Source organism: Rhinopithecus bieti, unplaced genomic scaffold (assembly GCF_001698545.2).
Source record: "Rhinopithecus bieti isolate Rb0 unplaced genomic scaffold, ASM169854v2 scaffold_8309, whole genome shotgun sequence".
Classification (NCBI taxonomy): domain Eukaryota; kingdom Metazoa; phylum Chordata; class Mammalia; order Primates; family Cercopithecidae; genus Rhinopithecus; species Rhinopithecus bieti.
The window spans coordinates 1,101,503-1,127,994 of record NW_016805935.1 but is presented as its reverse complement, the minus strand read 5'-3'; the positions used below and the strand labels follow the sequence as shown (position 1 = coordinate 1,127,994).

Below are 26,492 nucleotides of genomic sequence, written 5' to 3'. Positions count from 1 at the left end.
CAACACTTTTTAAAAAGAATTCACACACATGAGAAATCAAATAGAAGCCACATATAAGAACTCATACACTATTGTAGTAGGGTATGAACTGGCAGAATCCAACAGGAAAAGTATGTATTGTCTTCTAGTATAAGATATACAAACCTTTTAATTCAGCAATCCCATGCCACTGTATATACTCTAGAAAACTCTAGAAAACATATATACTCTAGAAAAACATACTTATGTGCACCAAGGTACATATATAAGAATGTGCAGAGTAGCATTTCCTAGTTGTTAAAAACAACTGAAACATACGTCAACAGTAAATAGATAAACTGCAGTACATTCATACAATGATTTACTCTATGGCAATGACAATAAACAAACCATATGCAAAACATGGATGACCCTTAGAAACCTTAGAGCGAAAGAGTCAAGAATCAAAAGATTGCATACAGTAATGTTTCATTTATATATAAAAGCAAGCAAAACTACATTTTCTAGGGATGCATATATTGGCCAATAAATGCAGTAATAAAACTCAAAGAACAGCGATTACCATAAAAGACAAAGCGGTGGTCATCATTAGAGTGGAGAAAGAGAGGAGTGTTTTCAAAAACAGATGTATGAGGGGCTCCCAGGTGGTTATTATATAGCATTTGCTTTAATATTACACTGTTCACTTATATTTTACACCCCTTTCTACAAGTTATATTTCACAATTAGAAAAAAATCAACAATTTTAAGAAAATACAGGATTATAATACAGTTTGATTAGTCCTATTTAAATATGTAGGTCAAATGGAAAGGCTGGTATCATCAGTAAATAGGAAGTGTCATGAGACAACTCAGCAGGACTGCCTCAGGAAAGAGCACTGGACCTGGGGTAACTTCCTGATGTGAATCCAGTCATGAATAGGATCAGAAAATGCACTTCAAAGCTAGCCTTGGGAGCCCAAAAATTCAGAGTTGAGAAGAAACCAGACTGAATGAATCTCATACTTAAGTCAGAGTAAAAATTAACACTTTAAAATACATTACTACCTTAAAAAGTTGTAAGTCTGTGAAATCTGGGAATGTTGTTTACATATAAATCCAACTATATTACCTCTCTATTCCGCCAAGTACAAGAGATAATTCTTTTCCCCCGAGTCGGAGTCTCGCACTGTTGCTCAGGCTGGAGTGCAGTGGCACGATCTTGGCTCACTGCAACCTCTGCCTCCCGGGTTCACGCCATTCTCCTGCCTCAGCCTCCAGAGTAGCTGGGACTACAGGCGCCTGCCACCATGCCCGGCTCATTTTTCATATTTTTAGTAGAGACGGGGTTTCACCATGTTAGCCAGGATGGTCTCGATCTCCTGACCTCTTGATCCGCCCGCCTCGGCCTCCCAAAGTGCTGGGATTACGGCGTGAGCCACCATGCCCAGCCAAGAGGTAATTTTAAAATTAGACATACAAATGGTTTCCAAGCTCAAAGGAAAATATTTTAAGACATACAAAACCCATACAGATACAACAGCATCACAGCACACTTACTGGAATTAGGAGTTGTTCCAGAGCCAAACGCAGACTGACTAGGTTGCTGTCCAAACACAGGGGGCTGACTACTGCTTGACACTGTCCCAAAAGTAGGTGGTGCAGGCTGAGAACCACTGGAAAATAATGCTGTGGAAGATGATATAGATCCAAAGCCTGGGGGATTGGGCTGGCTGGCACCTTGACTTTGTCCAAATGTTGGGGTCTGGTTAGCACCAAATGCTGGACTGGCAGATGGTGCTGAAGGTGCAGTTCCAAATACGAAGGAGGATCCTGGAGGCCCAAAGACACTTAAGTCACCATGGTGGCTAATGTCAGATTATCCTCAAGAAATTTCTGTAAACCCACAAGCAAATGTCAAGCTTCTTTTCAGATTCTTACCTTGTTAACCAAATTCCATCAAGACAAGTTTTAAATAATGATTGAGAATACAACTCTCTCTGCCATTATTTAGTGAAACATACTAAATTCATATAAACAAAAACTGCAGTTAACAACTACTCCATACCTTCACAGCCAACAATTTTTGGTAAAGGAACATATCTCAGAAAAGTCTCCCACCAGAAATCTAATGTGTGCAGAAATTGCCTCATGATGTGCATATATATATATATATATATACCGCATAATAAAGACTGATGTTTAATAAAACAACTTCCAGTGTCTGGTTACTGACAACCTAACATTTTAAAAACAAAGTTTGGGGCTTGGCACAGTGGCTCACGCCTGTAATCCCAGCACTTTAGGAGGCCGAGCAGGGCGGATCACGAGGTCAGGAGTTCGAGCCTGGCCAACATGGTAAAACCCCATCTCCGCTAAAATTACAAAAATTAGCCGGGTGTGGTAGCAGTCACCTGTAATCCCAGTTACTTGGGAGGCTGAGGCAGGAGAATTGCTTGAACTAGGGAGAGGGAGGTTGCAGTGAGCCGAGATCGCAGCACTGCATTCCAGCCTGGGTGACAGAGCAAGCCTCCATCTCAAAAGAAAAAAAACAAAAACAAAAAACAAAGCTTGGAAAAATTAAGTATTACACTCTTACCACAATTAGAAAAATGGCTCCCAAGAGGTAAATATGTTAAAGTTGTACACACGGTGATTAATTAAAACAACCCTGGTATAGATGACCAAAAGGCATTCACACCATTTTGTGATAACCTGCTATATGTTATTTGCTAATAAGTAAAGCCCATCCAATTACAATGCATTTTTTTCTTTTGTAAATGTACCTGCAGAGCTAGACGTGGTTGTGGCTCCAAAGCCGAAACCAGAGGTGGCAGTATTATTACTGCTGGCTCCTGGACCAAAGACAAATGGGGTGACAGCTGTACCTGTGCTGGATGTGGTTGCTAGTTTGCTATCTTGAGAAAATAGCAAAGACTGAGAGGTGCTGGATTCAGCAGTGTTAACAAAGGCAGAGATGCTCACAGGATTGCTGGACTGTCCAAACACAAAGGTAGCCACGGGTGGATTGGAAGAAGAGGTGGAACTACCAAATATGCCACCAGCAGCAGAAGTGGCTGGTGTACTTGAACTAGAGGAATTGTTGTTCAAGAAACTAAAAACTGGCTTTGCTGCACCTTGATCTGTAAGACAGAAATTAAGAAACAAACATAAATCCTTAAGAATAGTCTCAGAAAGTACTTTTTCCTTACCCTACAATCACTAGAATTTTCCTACCCTAGAATTCGCTAGAAAAGTAGATTAAGTTTTTTATATAGATTAGTTCATCAAATGGACATGTTTATATTAGATTTTGACAAAATCAAATACATTCATCTTCTTTTATAGCTTATGGATTTTATGCCTTTCATAGGAAGGCCTTTGGCATTCAGGTTAATAAAAATACCCCTCGAATCCAAATCTAACTGGATACTGTAGTTGAATAGCAAGTTTAGATAGTGGAAGATAGCTGTACTTTTATATATTTTATTTTGCAATTTATGTTACAGTATGTGGCAAAATCATAACTTCAATTTATCTAAATGGATAGCCAAATTTCTCCACAGCATCAACTAGTACAGGCTTTGTGCACTAATTTGCAATGTTGTCTTTATGACACGCTACATTTCCTAAAATGCATATACTTGTTTCCTCTACCGTTATCACTAGACTGTTTTAATTATTCTAACTTTACACCATGGACTGATGATAGCAGAACAAAGCTGCCTGTGTGCCTGCCTTTTTTCCCAAAATTTCTTGTATAGTTTCCTTTCCATGTGAATTTTAGAGTAAGTTTAGCTTGTCAAGCTCTACAAAAATTCCCCTAAGAACTAAAATTATGGGAGGAGGAAGGGAATACCTTCACCCAGCAAAAGTACGCCTTTTGTGTTCTTTTAGTTATTTGGCATGTTAAAAGTTCTGCTGCTTTTATAAAATACAAGTTAGAAATGTTAGAAAAAAACAAATGAGATATGCTGATTTGAAAAAAACTTTTGATTTTTATATCATGATTCTGAATCCAGCCACCTTATTGAAGATTTTTTTCTAAACTATTCCAATAATCTCTCAGTTCCAATACTTCACACTATGCAGGGCTGGTCACAGTATGCTATAGGCATTAGTGTGACTTACAGAAAATGGGACATGTTGGCTCACCTTCAAGCTGGCTAATGGAAGAATGGTTAAGAGCATCTACCACAGCCTGGTGTTTCACCATCAAATCTGATTAGACCCTATCATATCTTTGTTGCTTTCCAAATAATACGTAATTTTAGCTTTTATTTTGTCTTTACATTTCTAAGTAAATATATGACAGACAAAAAACGGCTCATAGTTATTTGTTAAATTCCATATAAAAGTTAATTTTGAGTGTTTCCAATTTATTATCCAAAAGTATTCATGGATATTCAACTTTTGCACTTTTTGCACATCTAAAAACATCTGTATTTTGCCTCTGTGTTTGTGTTTGTTGTTGTTGTTGGGTTTTCTTGAGACAGAGGTCCGTTCTGTTGCACAAGCTGGAGTGCAGTGGCCAATCTCGGCTCACTGCAACCTCTGCCTCCCAGGTTCAAGAAATTCTTGTGCTTCAGCCTCCTGACTAGTTCGGATTACAGGTGTGAGCTATGGCACCCGGACTGTCTTTATACTTAAACACATTTGGCTAGTAACAGAATTCTAGGTTCAAGAACATTTTCATTTTGAGGGCACTGTTCTGTTTTTAGCATGTGATGTTGCAAATTAGAAGATGATGCTAATCTGATATCTTCCTATTTGTGGCAAATAGCTTTTCTCTCTGAAAGCATTTGGGGTTTTAGCTTTGGTGTCCTAAATTTCAGTGATCTTTGCCAATAGGTAATTTCCATTTTTAAGACCAATGTCTTTCTTTAGATCTAGAAAATTTTCTTCTGTCACTTCTTTGATATTCCCCCAAAACTTCTTATCTTCTACGTCACTCCTATTTCAAAGGAACTTGTGGATCTAACTTGGATCACTCTTTGTACTTGTGCACTAAGTTCAGGGAAATTCTAGTTCACTAATCTGATGATCAGCTATGTTCTTCCTGCTATTCCGCCCACAGAATGACTTTAATATGATCCACCAACGATGCTTTTAACCTTTAAGGTGCTGTGTCATTTTTTTTCCCCCAGGACTTCAGCTTTCAAAATCTCTTGTTTTCTCAGGATTAATTATATTTGTTGTCTATGTTTCTTAATGTCTGATGAGGACTGGTTATCTGTAACTATTTGTAAACAATACATAATACATAGATTATGGTAGAAAATACTTCATAAGCTAAGAATCCTTATTTTCCAGGTAGTAGATACCAATTCTGATTATAAAAGCCCAAACAGAAGAGAAAGACACACATAAATATGCACTATATTGAGCTTTGCACTACTGCCGTATTTCTCACAATTAGATCCACAGATGACTTCATCAGAATCATGAGGGTTTTTTTAAAGAGCGGTTCAAACTGAAAATCCTAGGTTCCTTCCCAAAGAGTTCTGTATTTCTCAACTACGTTCAGTATAAACCATTACTTGACTTGCTGCATCTGTAAAGGCAACTTGTAAAAAAAATAATAAAGTCAATACTTACCAGCTGTAGTACTAGTTTGAGCTCCAAAGGCAAAAGTGGCTTTTGCTGGCTGTTCAGATTCCTTCTCAGATGGTTTTGTCATACTAAAACTAAATGTGGACTTGGAAGAATTCTCATCTTTGGTTTGCTCTGAATTCCCAAAGGAAAACACTGGTTGACACTTTGGCTCTTCATTGTCAGCTTTCTTCCCAAAAACTAGGGAAGTAGAAGTGACAGGCTCTTGCTGTTTCTCTTCTGTCCTTCCCAAAACAAACACTGAGGCAGATGGCAGAGAGGCAGGCTCCACGTTGCCAAAAGAGAATCCTCCTTTGGTGGCAGGCATTTCTTCTTTTTTAGCTTCTGATGTCTTACATGTGAAAGGAGCCACTGAAGCACTCTTGGTTTCTATGGTTCCAAAGTTGAAGCTGCTCTTGTTCTCAGAGGTCACTGTGGTGTTAGCAGGAGCAGGGGTGGAGTTAATAACACCTGTACCAAAGCTAAAACCTGCAGATGAACATTTGGGCAGTTCCTCTTTCTTTTCTTCCTGTCCAAGATTAGACACCCCAAATTGAAATGGAGTTAAAGAAACTGGGTTGCTTAAACCAGAAGAAAGTCCAAACTTAAAATTATCATTCTTACTATCTTTTTTAACTTCTTCGGGCTTAGATTCAGATGATACTCCAAATTTAAAATCTCCTATTGGTTTAGAAAATTTAAAGCCTTCACTCATCGGGTTTATAGACCCAGAATCAGATGACACACCTATTTTGAATCCTCCCTGATCTCCAAATTTGAAATTTCCAGTGCTTGTTAAAGCCTGAGAAGGCCCAGAAGAGGGTGATGGGACACCAAATTTGAAGGAGGAGGCTGCTGAGTTCGAAGGTGAGGAAGATGTGTCAAAGCCTGCAAAAATATAAAAGACACCACATAGACAATTAATGTACGATGTTCTCCAACAAAACAGCTTGAACGCCAAAGAAACATAGGAATAACTTTGAAAGGGTCTACTTTGAAGAGTATTACCAGCAGTCGTAAACATAATCCAAGGTGACCAATATTTATTTGGTATGAGAATTACATCTCACTCTTCACAACTATCCTGACATGCCACTTTTCATTTTTCAGACTGGCTGAGATAAAGTTTGTACTGGCAATGAGACTGGAAGTAACAGGCTACAGATTGCAGGTGGGTGTATAAATGAGCACAAAACTCACAGGGAGCAATCTGTCACTAGTTACCAAAAATTACAAATGCATATACCCTTTGACAAGCAACTAACTGACCTTACAATAATTCAGAAACAGATATAAACATCTCAGGATAATCTCATTTTATATTAATTTTCAAGAGAGAATGAGTGAACACTGAAGCTGTTCTCAAATACTTCATTTTTAAATGGCCTTACAAAAAGGCGCTTTACCATCACCTTTATTTTTATTTTTTTGGCCTTACCTTTAAACCCAGATTTTGTGCCTGGCTTTGCACTTTCACATGCCAAACATTTGGTAGAGTCAGCCTTATTCTGCACTAGGCACACTTCACAGTCCCAGCTCCCCTCAGGTTTCTTGAACTTTTCCAATCCTAGAGAGCCTCCAGAAGGCAGAGAGATGGGTACAGTGCTGCTACTTGAAGTAGGTACCGAACTTCCTAAAAAAAAAAAAAAAAAAAAAAAAACGGGGGGGGGGGGGGGGCAAAATTAAAAAAAATTTTAATTTACAATATGTCAGTATCTCAATGACACCGCTAAGTTTAAGTGTTCAATTTCTAATAATATTTCCTATTAAAACACAGAATGTGCCAGAAATATGAACAATTGTTCATATTTATATTGTTTAAAAAAAGAATAGACCTCTCAGGATTATTTTAACCTTATAAATGAGCAGCTTATCATCACCTTACTCACTGGTGAGCTCCCTCTTAACCACATGTTTGAACTGCTGTGGTTTAAGAAAAAAAATCATGCTCACAAATTAGGCGCTCAAAGACTAAATTTTTCTTAAGAATCTTTTTCAAATGTCTTCAAACAGCAAGCAGTCTAAGACATAAGATGTAAATTGTAGGCAATATCCTAACATATAAAATACATAGTCACAGACCATATGAATTTCAAGATTTCAAAGCATAGATCTCTGCCTCTGAATGATAGTTTTTGCATAGAAGTGCATCTACTTCACATCCACTTCACAATCTAACTTGACAACTACTATATTCATGGCATTTCTGTTACATGCTAGCCATTTAACAGACATTTATTAAGCATCATAACACACTTGGGTTCTGGGGACATTAAAGATGAATAAAATGTTGCTTAACTTGTAAGATGCTCATGGTCTTAAAGGGGGAAAATAAAAGCACAGTAGCACCATCACCAAGTGACAACCTAAAACAAGTGTGCAAAGAAGGAAGAAATGACTAAGAAGCAGGAGAAGGATATACAGAGGTGACAAATCTTAAGCAGAACTAGCATGTTTGTGGGAGAGGTGGCACACGAAGAATGGCTTGGTAAGGCCCAAAATACAGTGCTGACAGTGAAGCCATTCATTCTGGTATTCCTACTTCTCTAGATGGCCTACAACTGTTGCCACCTCTTCCATAGTTACCTAAATGATCTCTACATTTTACAGGTATGTTCTCTTCTATCTTGCCAACCAAATTGCTCCCTGGGGTTCCATCTTGGCCCACTGTCCTCACAAGCTCTCATTTACTCCAGTGGTTTTAAATTCCAATAAAACAGTTTCCTAATCTACACCAGCAATCTACACTTCTGAGCTTGTCACTGTAGTCTCTTAGTTGGTGACTCCACTGTCTACTTGGTTAGCTTGGCTGGATACTACTCCTCCTCTACATTTTTCTCAAATCCATTTCAATCAATTTCTGACTCTTCTACTGCTATTCTGGTTCACGAACCCCCGCCATTACCCCAACCACTACCCCATCTCTTGCTTGAATAATGGCCTTTTTATTGAGACCTCTGATCTTGTTCCTTTGAAATCCATCCCCTCTGAAGCAACCAGTGCCATGTAGTTTTGTTTTTCCTCTCGGTTGCACCTTTTTAAAAGATTAACTGTTCAAAAGCTTTATTCCTGCTACTCCCTATAAGTTAGCAGACTTTCATTTCAGGCCATCTTTTCTATTCACTCAACTCAACTCTCATGACTTCAAATACCAAAACTATGGACTAATGACCCCAAATCCGTATCTCCACCCAAAGGGTGTACCCAAAGGCCTTACATACATCTTTTTTTTCTTTTTTTTTTTTCTGAAACAGAGTCTCACTCTGTTGCCCAGGTTGGAGTACAGTGGTGCAATCTCAGCTCACTGCAACCTCCACCTCCCAGGTTCAAGCTGTTCTCCTGCCTCAGCCTCCCAAGTAGCTGGGATTACGGGCATCCACGACCATGCCTGGCTAATTTTTGTATTTTTAGTAGAGACGGGGTTTTGCCATGTTGGCCAGGCTGGTCTCAAACTCCTGACCTCAGGTGATCTGCCTGCCTCAGCCTCCCAAAATGCTGGGATTACAGACGTGAGCCACCATGCCTGGCCACATTACATACATCTGAATGTTGACATCAGCAGCTTGAAATCAATGTCTTTAATTGTACGTCCTCCATTCCTTATTCAGTTCAATCAGTACATTATCTATTGCCTATATCGGCAAGGGAGGGAGGGGGTGGTCCAACCTTTTGGCTTCCCTAGGCCACACTGGACAAAAAAGTATTGTCTTGAGCCACATGTAAAATATACTAACACTAGCAAAATAATCTCATAATGTTTTAAGAAAACTCACAAATTTGTGTTGAGCCTCATTCACAGCCATCCTGAGCCACATGCACCCTGCAGGTGTAAAAGCTTGGCTTTTTTCTTTTTGAGACTGAGTCTCGCTCTGTCGCCCAGGCTGGAGTGCAAGTGGCATGATCTCGGCTCACTGCAAGCTCCACCTCCTGGGTTCATGCCATTCTCCTGCCCCTGCCTCAGCCTCCCGAGTAGCTGGGACTACAGGCGCCCACCACCACGCCCGGCTAATTTTCTGTATTGCTAGTAGAGATGGGGTTTCACAGTGTTAGGATGGTCTCCATCTCCTGACCTCATGGTCCGCCCACCTTGGCCTCCCAAAGTGCTGGGATTACAGGAGTAAGCCACCACCCCTGGCCTATCATTATTTGAGACAGGGTCGCACTCTGTCACCCAGGCTGGAGTGCAGTGGCATGATCTCAGCTAACTGCAACCTCCACCTCCCGAGCTCAAGCAATCCTCCCACTTTGGCCTCCTAAGTAGCTGGGACTACATGCGGGTGCCAGCAAGCCAGGCTAATTTTTGTATTTTTTGTAGAGACAGGGCTTCACCATGTTGCCCAGGCTGGTCTTGAACTGGGTTCAAGCAATCTGCCCGCCTTGGCCTCTCCCAGTGCTTGGATTACAGGTGTGAGCCACGGTGTCTGGCCTATTGTCTATATGATTGATATCACTTCCTAATCTATCCTCTGGTCTCCAAATTTTATTGTTTTCAAATCCATTATCTAAAAAGCCAGAGTGACTCATCAAAAATACAAACTTGACTGTATCGCTCCTCTGCTGAAGATGGTTCATCACTGAAAGGATGAAGTCCAAGTTCTTTAATACATATGTGAGCTTCCTTTGTTCGTGTGTAACAAATTACTTCCTGACTCAAAGTTCTGTTACTCCCCATCAACTTAAAATTAATTTTGCTTTCCTGCATACATCAAGGGCTTTCTTTCTGTAGGTGAGGCAGGGGTACTAGATAGGAAGACAAAGATATTTCATAATGAAGATTCTAGGCCGGGCACGGTGGCTTACCCCTATAATCCCAGCACTTTGGAAGGCCAAAGCAGACAGATCACTTGACGTCAGGAGTCAGAGACCAGCCTGGCCAACATGGCGAAACCCTGTCTCTACTGAAAATACAAAACATTAGTCGGGCGCGGTGGCATGTACCTGTAATTCCAGCTACTCGTGAGGCTGAGGCACAAGAACTGCATGAACCTGGGAGACGGAGGTTGCAGTGAGCCAAGATCGTGCCACTGTACTCCAGCCTGGGTGACACAGTGAGACTCTGTCTCAAAAAAGGGAAAGAAATGAAGATTCTAAAGTCTCACTCATAGGGAAATATCCAGCAGGAATCAGAAATATGGCACGAGGGTTCAGGCAAGGGGTCTAGGGTTAGTAACTCAGAGCTGTACATTACGGACACAAAACTGCATATTCATGAATAATGCATTGAAAACAGTGTAATTCCCCGGATATCCATGTTATCATATATCTGTACCATATAATTATATAATATTACAAAACCATCAGAGCCACTTCTGGATGAAGTAAAGATTCAATAAGAATCTTCACTAATTCTTCCAACTTTGAACAGAGAAACAGAAAAAACTCAAAACTAACTCCATTGTTTCTGGCTGCCTAGATTAGAATTAGTGACTTGGTAATTTACAATCATTGCAACAGCTATAGCCTTTTCATTAATGACTATAGCCTACCCCCTAAAGAAACCTTCCCTGTATATGACCACTAGCTATCCTGATTTCTATTTGGAGAAGTAGTATTTTACTCTGTACAAAGGTTTGAGAAATATTACCCCATTCTAAGATCTTTCAGCATGGTATTAGTGAACTTTGAACAAATTTCTGATAAAATTGTACAGAAAGAGGAGATCAGCATATATACCAGAATAGTTAACACATAACCTATCCTAACTGAACATAAAGATCTAGCCACAAACAAGACATTTTTATCTCAAGATAGTTTAGAAAAATTAGTATGTATGAGAAATGCTCATCCTGAAACATCCAAAACAGGGATTCTCAGAATAAATTAAAATGTTCCACTAAAGTAATAAGCAAAATTACTCCATAAAGCCAAAAACATACCTGGTTTCTCAGACATACAGGACACACACTTATTGTCTTCTGCGTTATTAGAAACACAGCATACTGAACACTCCCAAGATCCAACAGGCCTTTTGAATTTATCTCCAAATCCTAAGGTACCAGTGGTCACAGTGCAGCTGGAAGATGAAGCAGTCATAGTCTCAGCACTTTCCGAAACCACTGTCAATGTAAGAGCTCGCTTCACACCAGTTCCAGGTTTCGGTGTTTCACAGGCTACACATTTTATCACTTCAGGTTTATTTTGCACTAAACAGGTATCACAATCCCAAGTGCCTATCACTGGTTTAAATTTGTCTCCAAAACCTGTCCCTGGTGCAGAAAGAGTTGTTTTGCCACTTTTATTTGGTGTTTCAATTCCAGTCTGTTTAACAGTATCTCTGGGTGACAATTTTGCTGCTTGACAGGCTATGCATTTGCTGTCTGTAACTTTGTTCTGGAGTAGACACGTATCACACTGCCATGATGACCCAGCTTTTAAACTTTCCCCAAACCCAATTCCACTAGAAGAAAAGCTACTTATTGCTGGTCTTGTATAAACTACTGGGCTTGTTGTGGTGGGCTGAGCAGCAACAGAATCTATCTTCGGTGATGCGAAACCTATAATGAACAAAGGAGAGAGTGCAAAAACAACGTTAGAGAAGCTTTATAAATCAAAGCATTAATTTGATTATTATTACTGAGAAGACATTTACCTCACTGCACACTTACTACAATCCAAGATGAACTACTTAAGAGTTGTTTTTCACTTAGGTAATCATATTTATCATTCACCTAATAAGTTATACTTAGAGCATTTAAAATTCCACAAAAGATGTTGTGTTTACAGGATATCACCTCCTCCTTCAAGGAATTTCTAGCTGGATGCTTTCCTTGGTACTAATTTACTGATAGGTATTATTGCCATCCATATTTTGTTATATTCTGTCTTTCTACAAACACAGAATACTCAGTCCTCTTCCTCCTTCATCCATTTCTTCTTTTAAGTGTTCCATTGGCTATGCCAAATGGCTTCAATATCATCTTTGAATTTTGTCCAGTCATAACCTACCAGTGTTATCCTCTAGCTTCAGTAAAATCAGCTGAGCAAGTCTTTGTGTTACCAAAACTGCTGTCATTGAGTTCATTCACTCAAGCTATATTTTACTCATGAGGATGACTTTGTAATTGTTTACTTAGGACCAGTTAACTTTTGTTTTACACACACCAACACCATCTGTGATCTGTTTCTACAGCCTTTACCCACCAAAGAAAAATTAAAAGGAAAGAAGATGTAGACGGTTATGAGAGGTTTTCTAGTTCCACAAAATAATCAAGCCTAGAGCTATTTTTAGCCTAAGGACAAAATACCACATACTTGAGTTATTCCTAGTGGTCAACATGTGTTATTTTGCTTATGATTAATTTACATCACTAAGATTGGCAATATGTTAACAGTAACCATTTCAAGGCATTACAGATTTCTTTTCTTCCCACTTTTCAGATTTTCCTAATTTCAGTCAAATGAAGATTCTCCCCAAATGTTTCCTATTTAAGAAGTAAAAAGGGAGCCGGGGGAGGCTGGCATCATGAATGCAAAGTGTAACCCCAGATACATAAGACAGTCTATACACATTTGATGCTTGCCTACTACTTGGTTAATTCCAGTACAAGCATTCTGGAGTTCTGCCATAACTGCATGGAACTGTCTAAGCTACTGGAGTCCTGTAAGTCCTGTAGGGAGTATACTTATCTATAAAATTAGAGAGCTGGACCAGAAAAATTGAATGCTTCTAAATCCTGCTGTAAAAGCCAATCTTACTTTTTAAAAAAACCTATCCTATTACACATGGACACATCTGGTGGCTAAGTTTAAATTATTTCTGAGCTATTAGATTATCTTGCAGACAGTTTTACATTCTTTTTTTTTTTTTTTTTTTTTAAAGTCTTGCTCTTTCGCCCAGGTCAGAGTGCAGTGGTTCAAACTCAGTTCACTGCAACGTCCACCTCCCAGGTTCAAGCCTCCTGAGTAGCTGGGACTACAGGTGCACGCCAGCATGCCCAGCTAATTTTTTCTATTTTTAATGGAGAGGAGGTTTCGCCATGTTGGCCAGGTTGGTCTCGAACTCCTGGCCTCAAGTGATCCACACGTATTAACCTCCCAAAGTGCTGGGATTACAGGCGTGAGCCACCACACCCGGTCAGTTTTACATTCTTATACTACACATCACAAATGGAATTAGGAACATCCTCTTTGTTTTCAAACAAAAAATTATTCTTATCTGAGAATTATTTATCCCCTTTCTAATTATTACCTACTAGCTTTCAAATCTTGCTTCAATTCAAGTGAGTAATGCTCCCTATGTATGTTACAATTCAGCAAATGCTTTCCACTTGGCCTTGTTCCATATTTACCAAACTGGGGAATAATTTAAGAAGGCAGTTCAGTGCTCTCATAAGAGAAAGACATGTCTATGTGTATCATCAGGTTTACTTCCTCTTAGTCCTCACTGGCCTGCCTCTATTAATGGAGAATCCATTTTCTCCTCCTACATTTGCCTCTTAGAGATTTCATTTTAGTATAGTCCTTAAATTCCGAAGAAGTAAGGCTTGTAAGATATTTCCAGCAAAAGAATTACACCTAACTACATCTCTATTCAAAAGTAAATCTCCTACCAAACTAGTCAGAAATTTTTAAAAGCCTCAAGTATAATACAAAATGACATTAAAATGAGATCATGAGTTTGTAATTAAAAGGCTTATCTTTTAATTATCTTACCAGGGCTTTTAGAATATCTAGAACACTTCCTTCTTTCAGGATTTTGCAGGTCTAAAAGGACCCTCACAATCTTCAGGTGGTGTCTTCTTACAACTTGTACTGTTCACTGCAGTGACATCGTGAGCTGTAATATTTTTAATTGTAAAAAACATTATGACAAATAAAACACTGGACTCTTAAATGCATTTTAAAAAATCTTTCAAAACCATCTTTGGGATAAGAGTTCACGAAAACAGTCACTGTAATTCAATAAACAAATGACTTTATAGGGTTAATTTGCCATTACAAGGAGATAAAAACACCATTCCCATACTGTATAACTCCCCTCACCAATAAAAAGGCAAAAAAATATAAACTATAACTTCGCCCAATGAACTGACTGATAATCAAAAATCTCAGACTAAAAAACTGGAAAGGCTATGGCAACTAGGGCAAGTCCATTCACTGCATGAAATATCTATTTATTACACAACAATTTACAAAACTAATCAAAAAAGTAATTTTCAACTGAGCAATTATTTCATTTTTAGAAATTCACACTATTAATATAATTGAAAATATCCTTCAGTTATAATATTGAAAACCTATATAGTAAAATATTCAATAAGGGTATGGTTACATAAATTATCTAACAGTCACATGAGGAAATACTTATGCAGCCACAAAAATCATTCTTTTTCAAAACAGAGAGTGAATGTTCTCGTGAGCAAGGCTGGAGTGCAGTGGTGCAATCACAGCTTAATGCAGCCTCAAACTTCTGGGCTCAAGCAATCCTCCCATCCTAGCCTCTCAAGTAGCCAGGAACACAGCTGCATGCCACCACATCTAGCTAACTTTTTTTACTTTTTTGTAGACATGGGGTCTCGCTACGGCCGGCCAGACTGGTTTTAAACTCCTGGCCTCAAGTGATCCTCCCACATCGGCCTCCCAAAGCACTGGCACTACTGGCATGAGGCATCATGCCTGGCCCACAAAAATCATTCTTAAAAGCATAGTTATAGGTAAAAGCAGGTTGGAAAGTCTAGAATGTTTACATCTAAAGAGTAATGGTAGCTGCTAACAGTAAGATGAGTGACTTACTGCTTTTACTTTTTATGCTTTCTAAACTTGTATCCTTATATTTAGAGATCTATATTTTCAGTGTGATAATGGTTTTATCGTTATATTTTTAAGGGGCGATTTCTATTTACAGATAAATTAAGATGTTTGGGATTGTTTCAAAGTGACCTGACATGTTAAGTTTCTGTGTGTGATGAGGAGAGGAGGGACAGAACAAAAGAAACAATAAGAAACAAGATGTGGCCAGGCACGGTGGCTCGTGTCTGTAATCCCAAGCACTTTGGGAGGCGAAGGCGGGCAGATTGAGACCATCCTGGCCAACATGGTGAATCCCCATCTCTACTAAAAATAACAAAAATTAGCTGGGTGTGGTGGTGCACACCTGTAGTCTCAGCTACTTGAGAGGCTGAGGCAGGAAAATTGCTTGAACTTGGGAGGCGGAAGTTGCAGTGAGCCAACATCGTGCCACTGCACTCCAGCCCTCCAGCCTGGCGACAGAGCGAGACTTCATCTCAAAAAAAAAAAAAAAAAAAAAAAGCCAGGCAGCGGTGGCTCACGCCTGTAATCCCAGCATTTTGGGAAGCCAAGGCAGGTGGATCACGAGGTCAGGAGATCGAGACCACCCTGGCTAACATGGTGAAACCTCGTCTCTACTAAAAATACAAAAAAATTAGCAGGGTGTGGTGGCAGGTGCCTGTAGCCTGTAGTCCCAGCTGCTCGGGAGGCTGAGGCAGGAGGTGCCTCAGTGAACCCGGGAGGTGGAACCTGCAGTGAGCCAAGCTTGCACAACTGCGCTCCAGCCTGAGCAACACAGCGAGACTCTGTCTCGAAAAAAAAAAAAAAAAAGAAAAAGAAAGAAAGAAAGAAGAAATAAGATGGGTCAAAATGGTAAAAGTTGAAGCTGGCTAAATAGCATATGGCGATTCAGTTTACAATTATACTTCTGAGAATGAAGTTTTCCATAATGAAATATACTAATAACCAAGTTTTCCTTTTAAGTGTTTGCCAATTTAAAAGTAGTAGGTAAAGTACTTTGGAAAAAAACCTTTCCCTACCTCACACCATAAACAAAATTCAAAATGGATCAATATCCATTTAATATGACATAAACATCATAAAACTCTTAGAAGAAAACTTAGGGAGCATAGTTTCAAGATCATGGATTTGGCAATGTATTCTTAGATATGACATGAAAAGCACAGCAACAGAAGAAAAAAATGGACTTCATCAAAATTAAAAACTTCTGTCCATTCAAAGAAATTATCAAGAAAGTGAAAAGACAATCTATAAATGGGAAAAAATCTCTGCAAATCATGTATCTGGTAAGGGTCTAGTGTCCAGACTAAGAACTCTTATAACTTAGTAACAAAAAGACAAACTTATTTAATGGGTAAAGAACTTGAAAGGCATTCCTCCCCTAAGATATTTAAATGAACAACAAACACCTTAAAAAATGCAACATCATTAGCATTAGGGAAATGCAAATCAAAACTACAACAAAGTATTACTTTACATCCACTAGGATTGTTATAGTCAAAAAAGAGAAAATATTAAGTGTTGTTGAAATTGTATTACTGCTAGTGGTAATGTGACATGGTTCAACTACTGTGGAAAACAGGTTAGTGATTCTTCAAAAAGTTTAATACAGAACTACCATCTGACCCATCAATTCCATTCCTAGGCACATATGAAAAAGCACTGAAACCAGTACTCAAACAAATACATATATGCTTATGTTCACAGTAGCACTATTCACAATAGCCAAATGGTGGAAACAGTCCAAATGTCCATTAATGGATGAACAAATAAACTATGGCACATCAATACAATGGAATATTATTCAGCCATAAAAGGAATGAAGTATTGAGGCATAAGAACCTTGAAACCACTGTGCTTAGTGAAAGAACTCAGCTGTACAAAGCCACATTACAGGATTCTACTTACATGACATATTCAGAATAAGTCAATCCATAGAGACAGAACACAAGTTGACAGTAGCTAGGGGGAAGGCAGAATGGGGAGCAACTTTTTAACCGATAGGGTTTTCCTGCTGAGGGTGATGTTTTGGAACTAGACAAAAGTGGTGGCTGCACAACACTGTGAAGGTACTAAAGGCCACTGAATTATTCCCTTTAAAATGGCTGTATCATGTCAACTTCATCACAATAACGAAAATGTAGGCCGGACACGGTGGCTCACGCCTGTAATCCCAGGACTTTGAGATGTCTAGGCGGTCAGATCACCTGAGGTCAGGAGTTCAAGACCAGCCTGGCCAACATGACGAAACCCCATCTCTACTGAAAATACAAAAATTAGCCAGGCATGGTGGCAGGTGCCTGTAATCATGCTATGCGGGAAGCTGAGGCACAAGAATCACTTGAACGCAGGAGATGGAGGTTGTAGTGAGCTGAGATTGTGCCACTGCACTCCAGCCTGGGTGACAGAATGTGTAACACACCCCCCAACCATCCCCACCAAAAATAACCACCACCCTTACAACTATGCCAAAACAAAGAAAACATAATTTAATCACATTCTATCTTCCTTTATAATGAAAGGTAAATTGCTTTTAGTAATTTACGGTAAAAATGTTAGGATTCCCTAAAGTATGCTCAAAAAGATGGGAAAAGGAGATAATGGAAAACTTAGCTCCTGTCACAAAGTAATCATGACTTCTACATTTTGAATTAGCTTTTTTAAATGATAGAAGTGGTGAGAACCAATGATGTCAAAGTGAGAACACACAACTCTAAATACGACACTCATAACAGACTCCTTAAAAAATCTGGGCAACTTCCCGAGATATAATGAAACAAAGCTGTTGTAACAAATGGTTAATTATTCAGCTATCATTAGTAACGCATTAGCAAAAGGTGGGGAATGTTTTAATGCCTTTCCTCATAATAAGTCATGAAATTGGTAATTTGAAGAGGTTTAATCCTCTTGAATTCATAGTTAACATTAAAGAAAAAAAACCTTTGTGATAGGAAATACAATGGAAATTGCTTATTAATTTCTATTACGTAAGGCTGTGTTAGCCAATAAAATAAAAAAAATAAGGTAGCAAACATACCAGTCAAATTCTTAGTTTGGGCCACTTCCATAATCTGGACTCTTATCTTCAAGATCATTCAAAGCCAAAGATATCTCGTTAGCTTCTATGTCCTGACTCTTTTTGTTTTTTAATCTATCTTTTGAGGATCTAGTTTTTAAAAATTCCCAAACTCAGAATATCCTTGAAGAAATGCTTCTGGATAGGGTAATATCTCCCAACTCATGTTTCTGCCTCTAATATGCCACTCCAACGCATACTAGCACTCACCACACTGCTATCACTATACTCACATCCCTCTCACCCCCAGGAAAAAATACAACATCTCCCTGCTGTAGGCAAATAAAATCCAATTCATTAGCATAGAATTTCAGAACTTTTAGGATTTAAAGCTACCTCTCCAACCTCATGAGAAATTATTTACAATTCTAAAGTGTGTCATGCTTTTCTCTTTTTCCTGTGACCTTGAGCTTTGTGTTTATATTTCTCCGGTAAAATGCCCTTGCTCAAAATTCCTGACCTGAGTAACTCAGCTCAGGTGTTTCTGATTTTCCCAAACACTTAAAAGAAAAACACCATTATAAAAAAAAAATTTTGGCCGGGCACAGTGGCTCACGTCTGTAATCCCAACACTTTGGGAGGCTGAGGCGGGCAGATTACCTGAGGTCAGGAGTTCGTGACCAGCCTGGCCAAAACACGGTGAAATCCTGTCTCTACCAAAAATACAAAAAATTAGCTGGGGAGCCGGGCGTGGTGGCTCACGCCTGTAATCCCAGCACTTCAGGAGGCTGAGGTGGGCGGATCACGAGGTCAGGAGATTGAGACCATCCTGGCCAACACGGTGAAACCCCATCTCTACTAAAAATACAAAAAAATTAGCCGGGCGTGGTGGCGGGCGCCTGTAGTCGCAGTTGCTCGGGAGGCTAAGGCAGGAGAATGATGTGAACCCGGAAGGCGGGGCTCGTAGTGAGCCGAGATCGTGCCACTGCACTCCAGCCTGGGGGACAGAGCGAGACTCCGTCTCACAATTAAAAAATAAAAAAAATTAGCTGGCATAGTGGCAGGCACCTGTACTCCAAGCTACTGGCAGGAGAAATCAAACTCGGGAGGCAGAGGTTGCAGGGAGCCAAGACTGTGCCATTGCACTCCTACCTGGGCAACAGAGTGAGACTCCGTCTCAATTTAAAAAAAAAAAAAAAATTCTGTTTTAATTCTCTGATTGTTTATTTCTCTCTTTTCTTTTTTTTTTAGACAGGGTCTTGCTCTATCAGCCAGCTGTAGTGTGGTAATGCAATCATAGCTCACTGCAGCCTCGACTTTCTGGGCTCAAGCAATTCTCCCACTTCAGCCTCACAAGTAGCTGGGACTACAGGCTCACACCACCACCTGGCTATTTCTTTTTCTTTTCTTTTTTGGTAGGGATGAGTCTCGCTTTGCTGCCCAGAATTGTCTTGAACTCCTGGCTTCAAGCAATCCTCCCACCACAGCCTCCCAAACTGCTGGGTTTACAGGCATGACCCATGGCCTCCTTCCTTCAATGATGGTGATTTCTTCAGTTCAGAAATTATGTATCACAATCTACATGGGCCTGCATAACCTTTATACATAAAAATGCTTGCAAACTGAACGGTAAAAACTAGAAACAAAATCTACTACAACTGTAACGTAGACAACCTGTAAATTCCTTACAATGAGACTTGCTTTATAACTAATTTGTCACCTTGTTTTGACTAAACAAAAATAGTGGATAAATTTGCTACCATGCCTATCTCTCTCAAAACCAAACTGACACTTCCATTTAGGGAGCTAAGTATCTCTGAAGATAATTAATAAAAAGCACTGCCAAAAGGTTAAATAATAGTGCCTACTTGCTTTTCAGAGCTAATTTCATCCAAATGAAGGCATTCATAAGAATTACCAAAGGTTAAAGAACTCGAAATACTAATCTACTGTATGCAATTGTTTTTATGTTAAAATGTGAGAAATTTTTACTTACCTGAACTACTTATAATTGGTTGTAAAGTACCAATAGAACCAGAAAGTTCTGCTGTTTTTGCAACAGGCACACTAAATGTAAATCCAATCTGTAAAGAGAAAGAATATCCTTATACTTAGTTTTCAATAAGTATCAAATATGGAGCTTTTTTTTTTTTTCTTTTTTTTTGAGACAGAGCTTACTCTGCCACCCAGGCTGGAGTGCAGTGGCGCAATCTTGGCTCACTGCACCCTCCGCCTCCTGGGTTCACACCATTCTTCTGCCTCAGCCTCCCAAGTAGCTGGGACTATAGGCACCCGGCTAATTTTTTCTATTTCTAGTAGAGACAGGGTTTCACCGTGTTAGCCAGGACGGTCTCGATCTACTGACCTCATGATCTGCCTGCCTCAGCCTCCCAAAGTGCTGGGATTACAGGCATGAGCCACCGCGCCTGGCACAGATAAGTGCTTATTTTATCCCAAGTCAAAACATACTTTCATCTATTTTAAGATATGGTTTATCATATTTCACTATCTCTAAAAGTGAGATTCTTATATTGAATGGCAATGTCACAATTTAACGGACAGCATTTTAAATTTCTCAGGCATTTTTTCCTCCAAAACAGTATATAAAATAATGATGGTGTGTTCCTAATGTCCAGTTCCAGTTTATGAATGCCATTTTCTTTTTTTTTGTTTTTTTTTTTTTGTTTTGAGGTGGAGTTTCACTCTTGTTGCCCAGGCTGGAGTGCAATGGCACAATCCTGGCTTACTGCAACCTCTACCTCCCAGGTTCAAGCAATTCTCCTGTCTCAACCTCCTTAGTCGTTGGGATTACAGGCATGCACCACCACGCCTGGCTAATTTTGTATTTTCTTTTTCTTTTCTTTTTTTTTTAGTAGAGACAGTGTTTCACTCTGTTGGTCAGGCTAGTCTCGAACTCTAGACCTCAAGTGATCCACCCGCCTCTGCCTCCCAAAGTGCTGGGATTACAGGCATGCGCCACCGTGCCCGGCCTCGAATGCCATTTTCTAATAAAAAGTATGAGACTTCTGGGACAACTGATGGATTTCAGCATGTGGCAAGGAAATTACATTTGATCTGTAACATCTACTTGTGTCAGAAGGCAAGGACACAGTCAAAACCAGAAAGTGACATATTAAAATAATATAAACATGCCAAATCTGGGGCAATTTGAATATTAAACTATGTATTATTCTTACCCCAAACATTTACTTTTCCATCATGAAAGAAAAAATGCCCAGAACTTCTCTAGATTAAAGGTCAATCAAGACACGTTTTAACTAAATGCAATATAATGCAGTTGATTAGGTCCTAGTCTTTAACTGGCTCTAGGACCAATAGAAATAAAACAGCAATTAAAGGACAGTCTGGGGATAATGGGGAAATCTGAATATGGACCATGTCGTTATTAGATCATCCCAAACTTCTTGGGTATGATAGCTGTATTGTGAGGATGCAAAGGAATGTCCTTTTTCTTAAGGGATACATGGAGAAGAATTAAGGAAATTCAGATGTTTGCATTTTAACCTTCAAATGGTACAAAAGAAAATGAATATTCATATATGTGTACACTATGTAGTGAAGAATACACAATTGTTCAAAAGATTTTTACAGAGTATTTTTTAAGTTGGAAGAAAATAATAGTGTTTCTCACCACCAATGGCATCTTAGATTTGATAAAAATATAACATGGCTTTATATATACTAAATATGTATATTTAGTATAAATATATACTATTCCTTGCTTGTTACTTACAGATGATGGAGGTAGTACATCTGCCTCAGTAGATTTTACGATTGGAGATGAAAATTTAAACATGGGACTGCCAGTGCTGCTTGGAGAGGTCATTTGTACCTGGTTTTCCAAATTATTAAGAAATGACACAAAAGAGCTTTAGAAAATAAAGTGATAATAAAAGACATTAAGCAAAGTCATTATTCCAAAGATACTAAGTATTTTTTTCCTTTTAAATTTAAAAATCTCACTTTAAGTTCTGAAAAACAGAACTGTAAGTGCTACAAAATCTGGCTTCCTCTTATGAGTACACACAATCTTAGAGGTGGATATTTGTATAAAAAAGTAAAGTAACATCTGTAAGAATGTGTTCAGAAGAAGTCAAAGCAAGAAAGCAAGCATTAAAATTTCGGGAGCAGGCCAGGCATAGTGCCTCACACCTGTAATCCCAGCACTTTGGGAAGCCATGACAGAAAGAATTGCTTGAACCCAAGATTTCAAGACCAGCCTGGGTAACACAGCAAGACCTCACCTATAAAAATATTTTGTGGCCAGGAGTGGTGGCTCATGCTTGTAATCCTAGTACTTTGTGAGGCCAAGGCAGGCGGATCACCTGAAGCCAGGAGTTCGAGGTCAGCCTAACCAACATGGTGAAACGTTGTCTCTACTAAAAATACAAAAATTAGCCGGGCATGGTAGTGCACACCTATAATCCCAGCTACTCAGGAGGCTGAGGCAGGAGAATCACTTGAACCTGGGAGGTGGAGGTTGCAGTGAGCCAAGATCATGCCACTGCACTCCAGCCTAGGCGACAGGGCGAGACTCAAGCTCAAAAAATAAATAAATATTAAGAAAAAAAATTTTTTTAATTAGCTGGCTGTGGTGGTGTACACCTGTAGTCCCAGCTACTCAAGAGGCTGAGGTGGGAGGATCACTTGAGCCCAAGAGATGGAAGCTGCAATGAGCTGTGATTATACCACTGCTCTCTAGCCTCGGCAATACAGCAGGACACCACCTCAAAAACAAAAAAAAATTCAGGAGCAGATTAAAAGATGTTAAGCCTAGCTGAGAAGTAAAAACATGAAACACTGAGTGCACTTCTACCCAAAAAGTATCTTATTGGAAACACTATTTGGAAACAAATTTACAAGAATCTCCTTCTCTATGGTATTGCATAAGAGTTGATGAACACTCCATTATAATATATCCAAGATATCGGTACATTTTTTTAAAAAAGCAAAACCGCATTTCCATTTCCGTTTATTATGAGTTATTAATTTCCATAATGAAAATTAACCACTGTTTATAGGATTTTTTAAAATAAAGAATTAAAGAACAAATGTCACCTGTATTTATACAATGGTTTTGTACCTTGTTTGTTAATGATTGAGACGAATTGATGGGTGATGGAGAGGAAGCTGTGATCTCAGGGGAACTAAAATTAAAGGTAGGCAGTGAAGAACTGGTGATTGGTAGAGAGATTTTCGGTAATACCGGAACTTCCATTTCCTAAAACATAACATGTTGCGTGATATATTTCATCTTTCACATCATTCTTTTATCTCTACTTATTTTCAGCATGAAAGTATACAGGAAGAAGATGGCACCATGTAGTGTTAACGTTGTGGGTTCTTCAATCAGAAAAACTAAACAAGATTTTTAATCCCAGCTGTGCCACCAACCAGCCACGTGACTTTGGGACCCTAACTGCCTTCTGTACCAATTTCCTAATTGGTAAAACTGAGGGGGAAAAAAAAGTAATTCTTACAATATACTACAGTTGTTGTATTAATATGAAACATAAAGCTATATATATTAGCCTACCTTACCCATGGTTTTAATTTCCAGTTTCCCTGACCCACGGTTAACCATGATCCAAAAATATTATATACAATAAGATATTTTGAGAGAAAAAGAGACTACATTCATATAACCTTTATTACATTATAGTGTTAAAATTGTTCTATTTTATTGTTGTTGTTAATCTCTGACTGTGCCTAATTATAAATTAAACTTTATCATAGATACGTATTACAGGAAAACACACAGTACATACAGGGTTCAACACTATCTGCAGATTCAGGTATGCCCTGGGATTCCTGGAACATATCCCTTGCAGATAAGGGGGTCGGGGGGAGCACCATATGGTCTTGGCATGTGAAACAAGCATTTAGTAACTGTGAGTACTGAGGAGTCTGGACAGCCACTTTGATTTTTAACCCAACTGAACAAAGAGCACCCTAAGTCTCCAATGATCCCCAGATTAAGAACAAACAAAACGAGTTCCACTTCTGCTAAAAGCAGAGTAGCTTCTACTTGACAAATGTTCAGATATACGATAATTATACACTCTGGAAAAAATTATAAAGAAACAATCATCTGAAGGCACGAGAGCAACCAAAAGTGAGAAGAAACTGGATGGGAGAGGACACTCGGAAGATGGGAAGGGCACTGAGTGAGCTTCCTGTTCTCTTCATGAGTTGGTGCCACTGAATACCTGAAGTTCTGAGAGAAAACAGCAAACCTGTTAACTGAACAATCAGCCAGAAAAGGAGGTGAGATGCAGAAATGAAGAGCCACAGAAACAGAACCTCAAAGTCTACATATAAGCCACCTAAATCCCTGGTGGACCTGTAAACTACACAGCTATAAGGCAGACGCCAAGCTGCCAAATAAAACTAAAAAGTTTAAGCTGCTGCCTGCTACCGGGGAGACAGAATGAGTTCAGAGAAGTCCACTGCCAGCTAAAATAATTTGAATACTTCAAATGGATGCAGTTTATTGTAAATAAATCACACCACAATAAAGTTGATCCAAAAGCCCAAAGCAAAATAAAGACACTTCCAGATAAAACTAAGAATCTACTTCCATAAAACCTGCTCTACAGGTTCTTCAGGCTGAAAGGAAATGTTACCAAATGGAAACTCAGATTTCAGAAAGACATGAGGAATATGTTAGCAAACAACAACTTTTTTTCTCTTAATTTCTTTAAAATAAATTTAACTATATATAAAGTAAAAAGTACACATTGAATTTACAGCCTCTCCAGATGTAATACAAGTAAGTACAGCATAAATGCCAGGGAAGACCGGGAATAAATCTAACTATATAGTTGCAATCTTGTTATTTTTACAGGATGTGGTATGAAAGTAACATAAAGTAATTTGAAAAAAGTTATGGAAGACAGAGAAATCCCAAGAGGAACCACTAAATAATGCAAAAGAGGGAGAGTTAAAAATCTAACAAATTAAAATGACTTGTAACCCCAGCACTTTGGGAGGCTGAGGCAGGACAGTTTGAGGCCAAGAGTTTGAGACCAGTCTGGGCAACACAGCGAGACTCTGTCTCTATAAAAACTAAACAAACGAAAAACTAGCCAGGTGCAGTGGCATGCCTGTAGTCCCAGTACCTGGGAGGCTGAGGTGGGAGAATGGCCTGAGTCCAGGAGTTCCAGGCTGTAGTGGGCCATGACTGCGCCACTGCACTCCATCCTGGGTGACAGCAAGAACCCATCTCAAAAGACAAAAACAAAACCAATAAACACAGAATTCTAATAATAAATATTAAATAATTAAATAATAAATATCCCCTTAACCCCCAAATGGCAGCTTTCAATAGGAACAACAGAAAACAATGGATCAATGGTAGCCATCACTCCAACCATATCAAAAATTATATTAACTATAAATGGATTTGGTGTTCCAATTAAAAGACAGAAAATGGACAGAAAGGCAAAACTCATTTGTATGCTGTTTACCTGAGACCTACTTTAAATATAAACATGGACAGGCTCAAAATATATGGATGGAAAAAGATACACCTTGAAACTACTAAGCTTAACAAGGCTTATTCCAGTAAGAAGAGTGGCTGTATTAATACCAAAGTAGATTTCAAGACAAAAAATATTTCCAAAGGTTTTTTAAAAAGGACACTTAATAATCTTAAAAGGACAAATCACTATGGAGCCACAGAACAAATATAAAGTGTATGCTCTCACGAGGGCCTCAAAATACATGAAACAAAAATTGAGGTTAGGCGTGGTAGCCCATGACTGTAATCTCAGCACTTTGAGAGGCAACGATAGGATGATCGCTTCGGCGCAGGAGTTTCGAAATCAGCCTGGGCAATATGGTGAGACCTTGTCTCTACAAATGATTTAAAAAATCGGCGAGGTATGGTGGCACGTGCCTGTGGTCCCAGCTACTTGGGAGGCTCAGGTGACCATGCCACTGCACTCCAGCCTGGGTGACAGAGTGATATCTCATCTCAGAAAAAAAAAAAGACATAACCAAAGGGATAAGACAAATTCACCAAATAAAAGTTGGCAATTTTAACCCCCATCTCTCAATAACTTAACAGGCTAACCATACCCTCCCTCCTCATGAAAAATGAATAAGAACAAGATCTAATACTATCAGCTTACTTCTATAGATCACTATACCCAAC

The 26,492-nt window shown here is 39.0% G+C and overlaps 1 protein-coding gene across 1 annotated transcript in view; it reads right to left on the bottom strand.

The window, feature by feature from the left end:
* The window catches only part of NUP153 (nucleoporin 153), a 92,824-nt gene that overhangs the window by 8,604 nt on the left and 57,728 nt on the right, over positions 1-26,492 (bottom strand). The window contains 10 exon segments of the mRNA XM_017874261.1: positions 1,519-1,791; positions 2,745-3,101; positions 5,557-6,438; positions 6,989-7,183; positions 11,427-12,049; positions 14,207-14,246; positions 14,249-14,326; positions 20,310-20,397; positions 22,068-22,166; positions 23,418-23,555. Coding sequence (XP_017729750.1) covers positions 1,519-1,791; positions 2,745-3,101; positions 5,557-6,438; positions 6,989-7,183; positions 11,427-12,049; positions 14,207-14,246; positions 14,249-14,326; positions 20,310-20,397; positions 22,068-22,166; positions 23,418-23,555 — 2,773 coding nt within the window.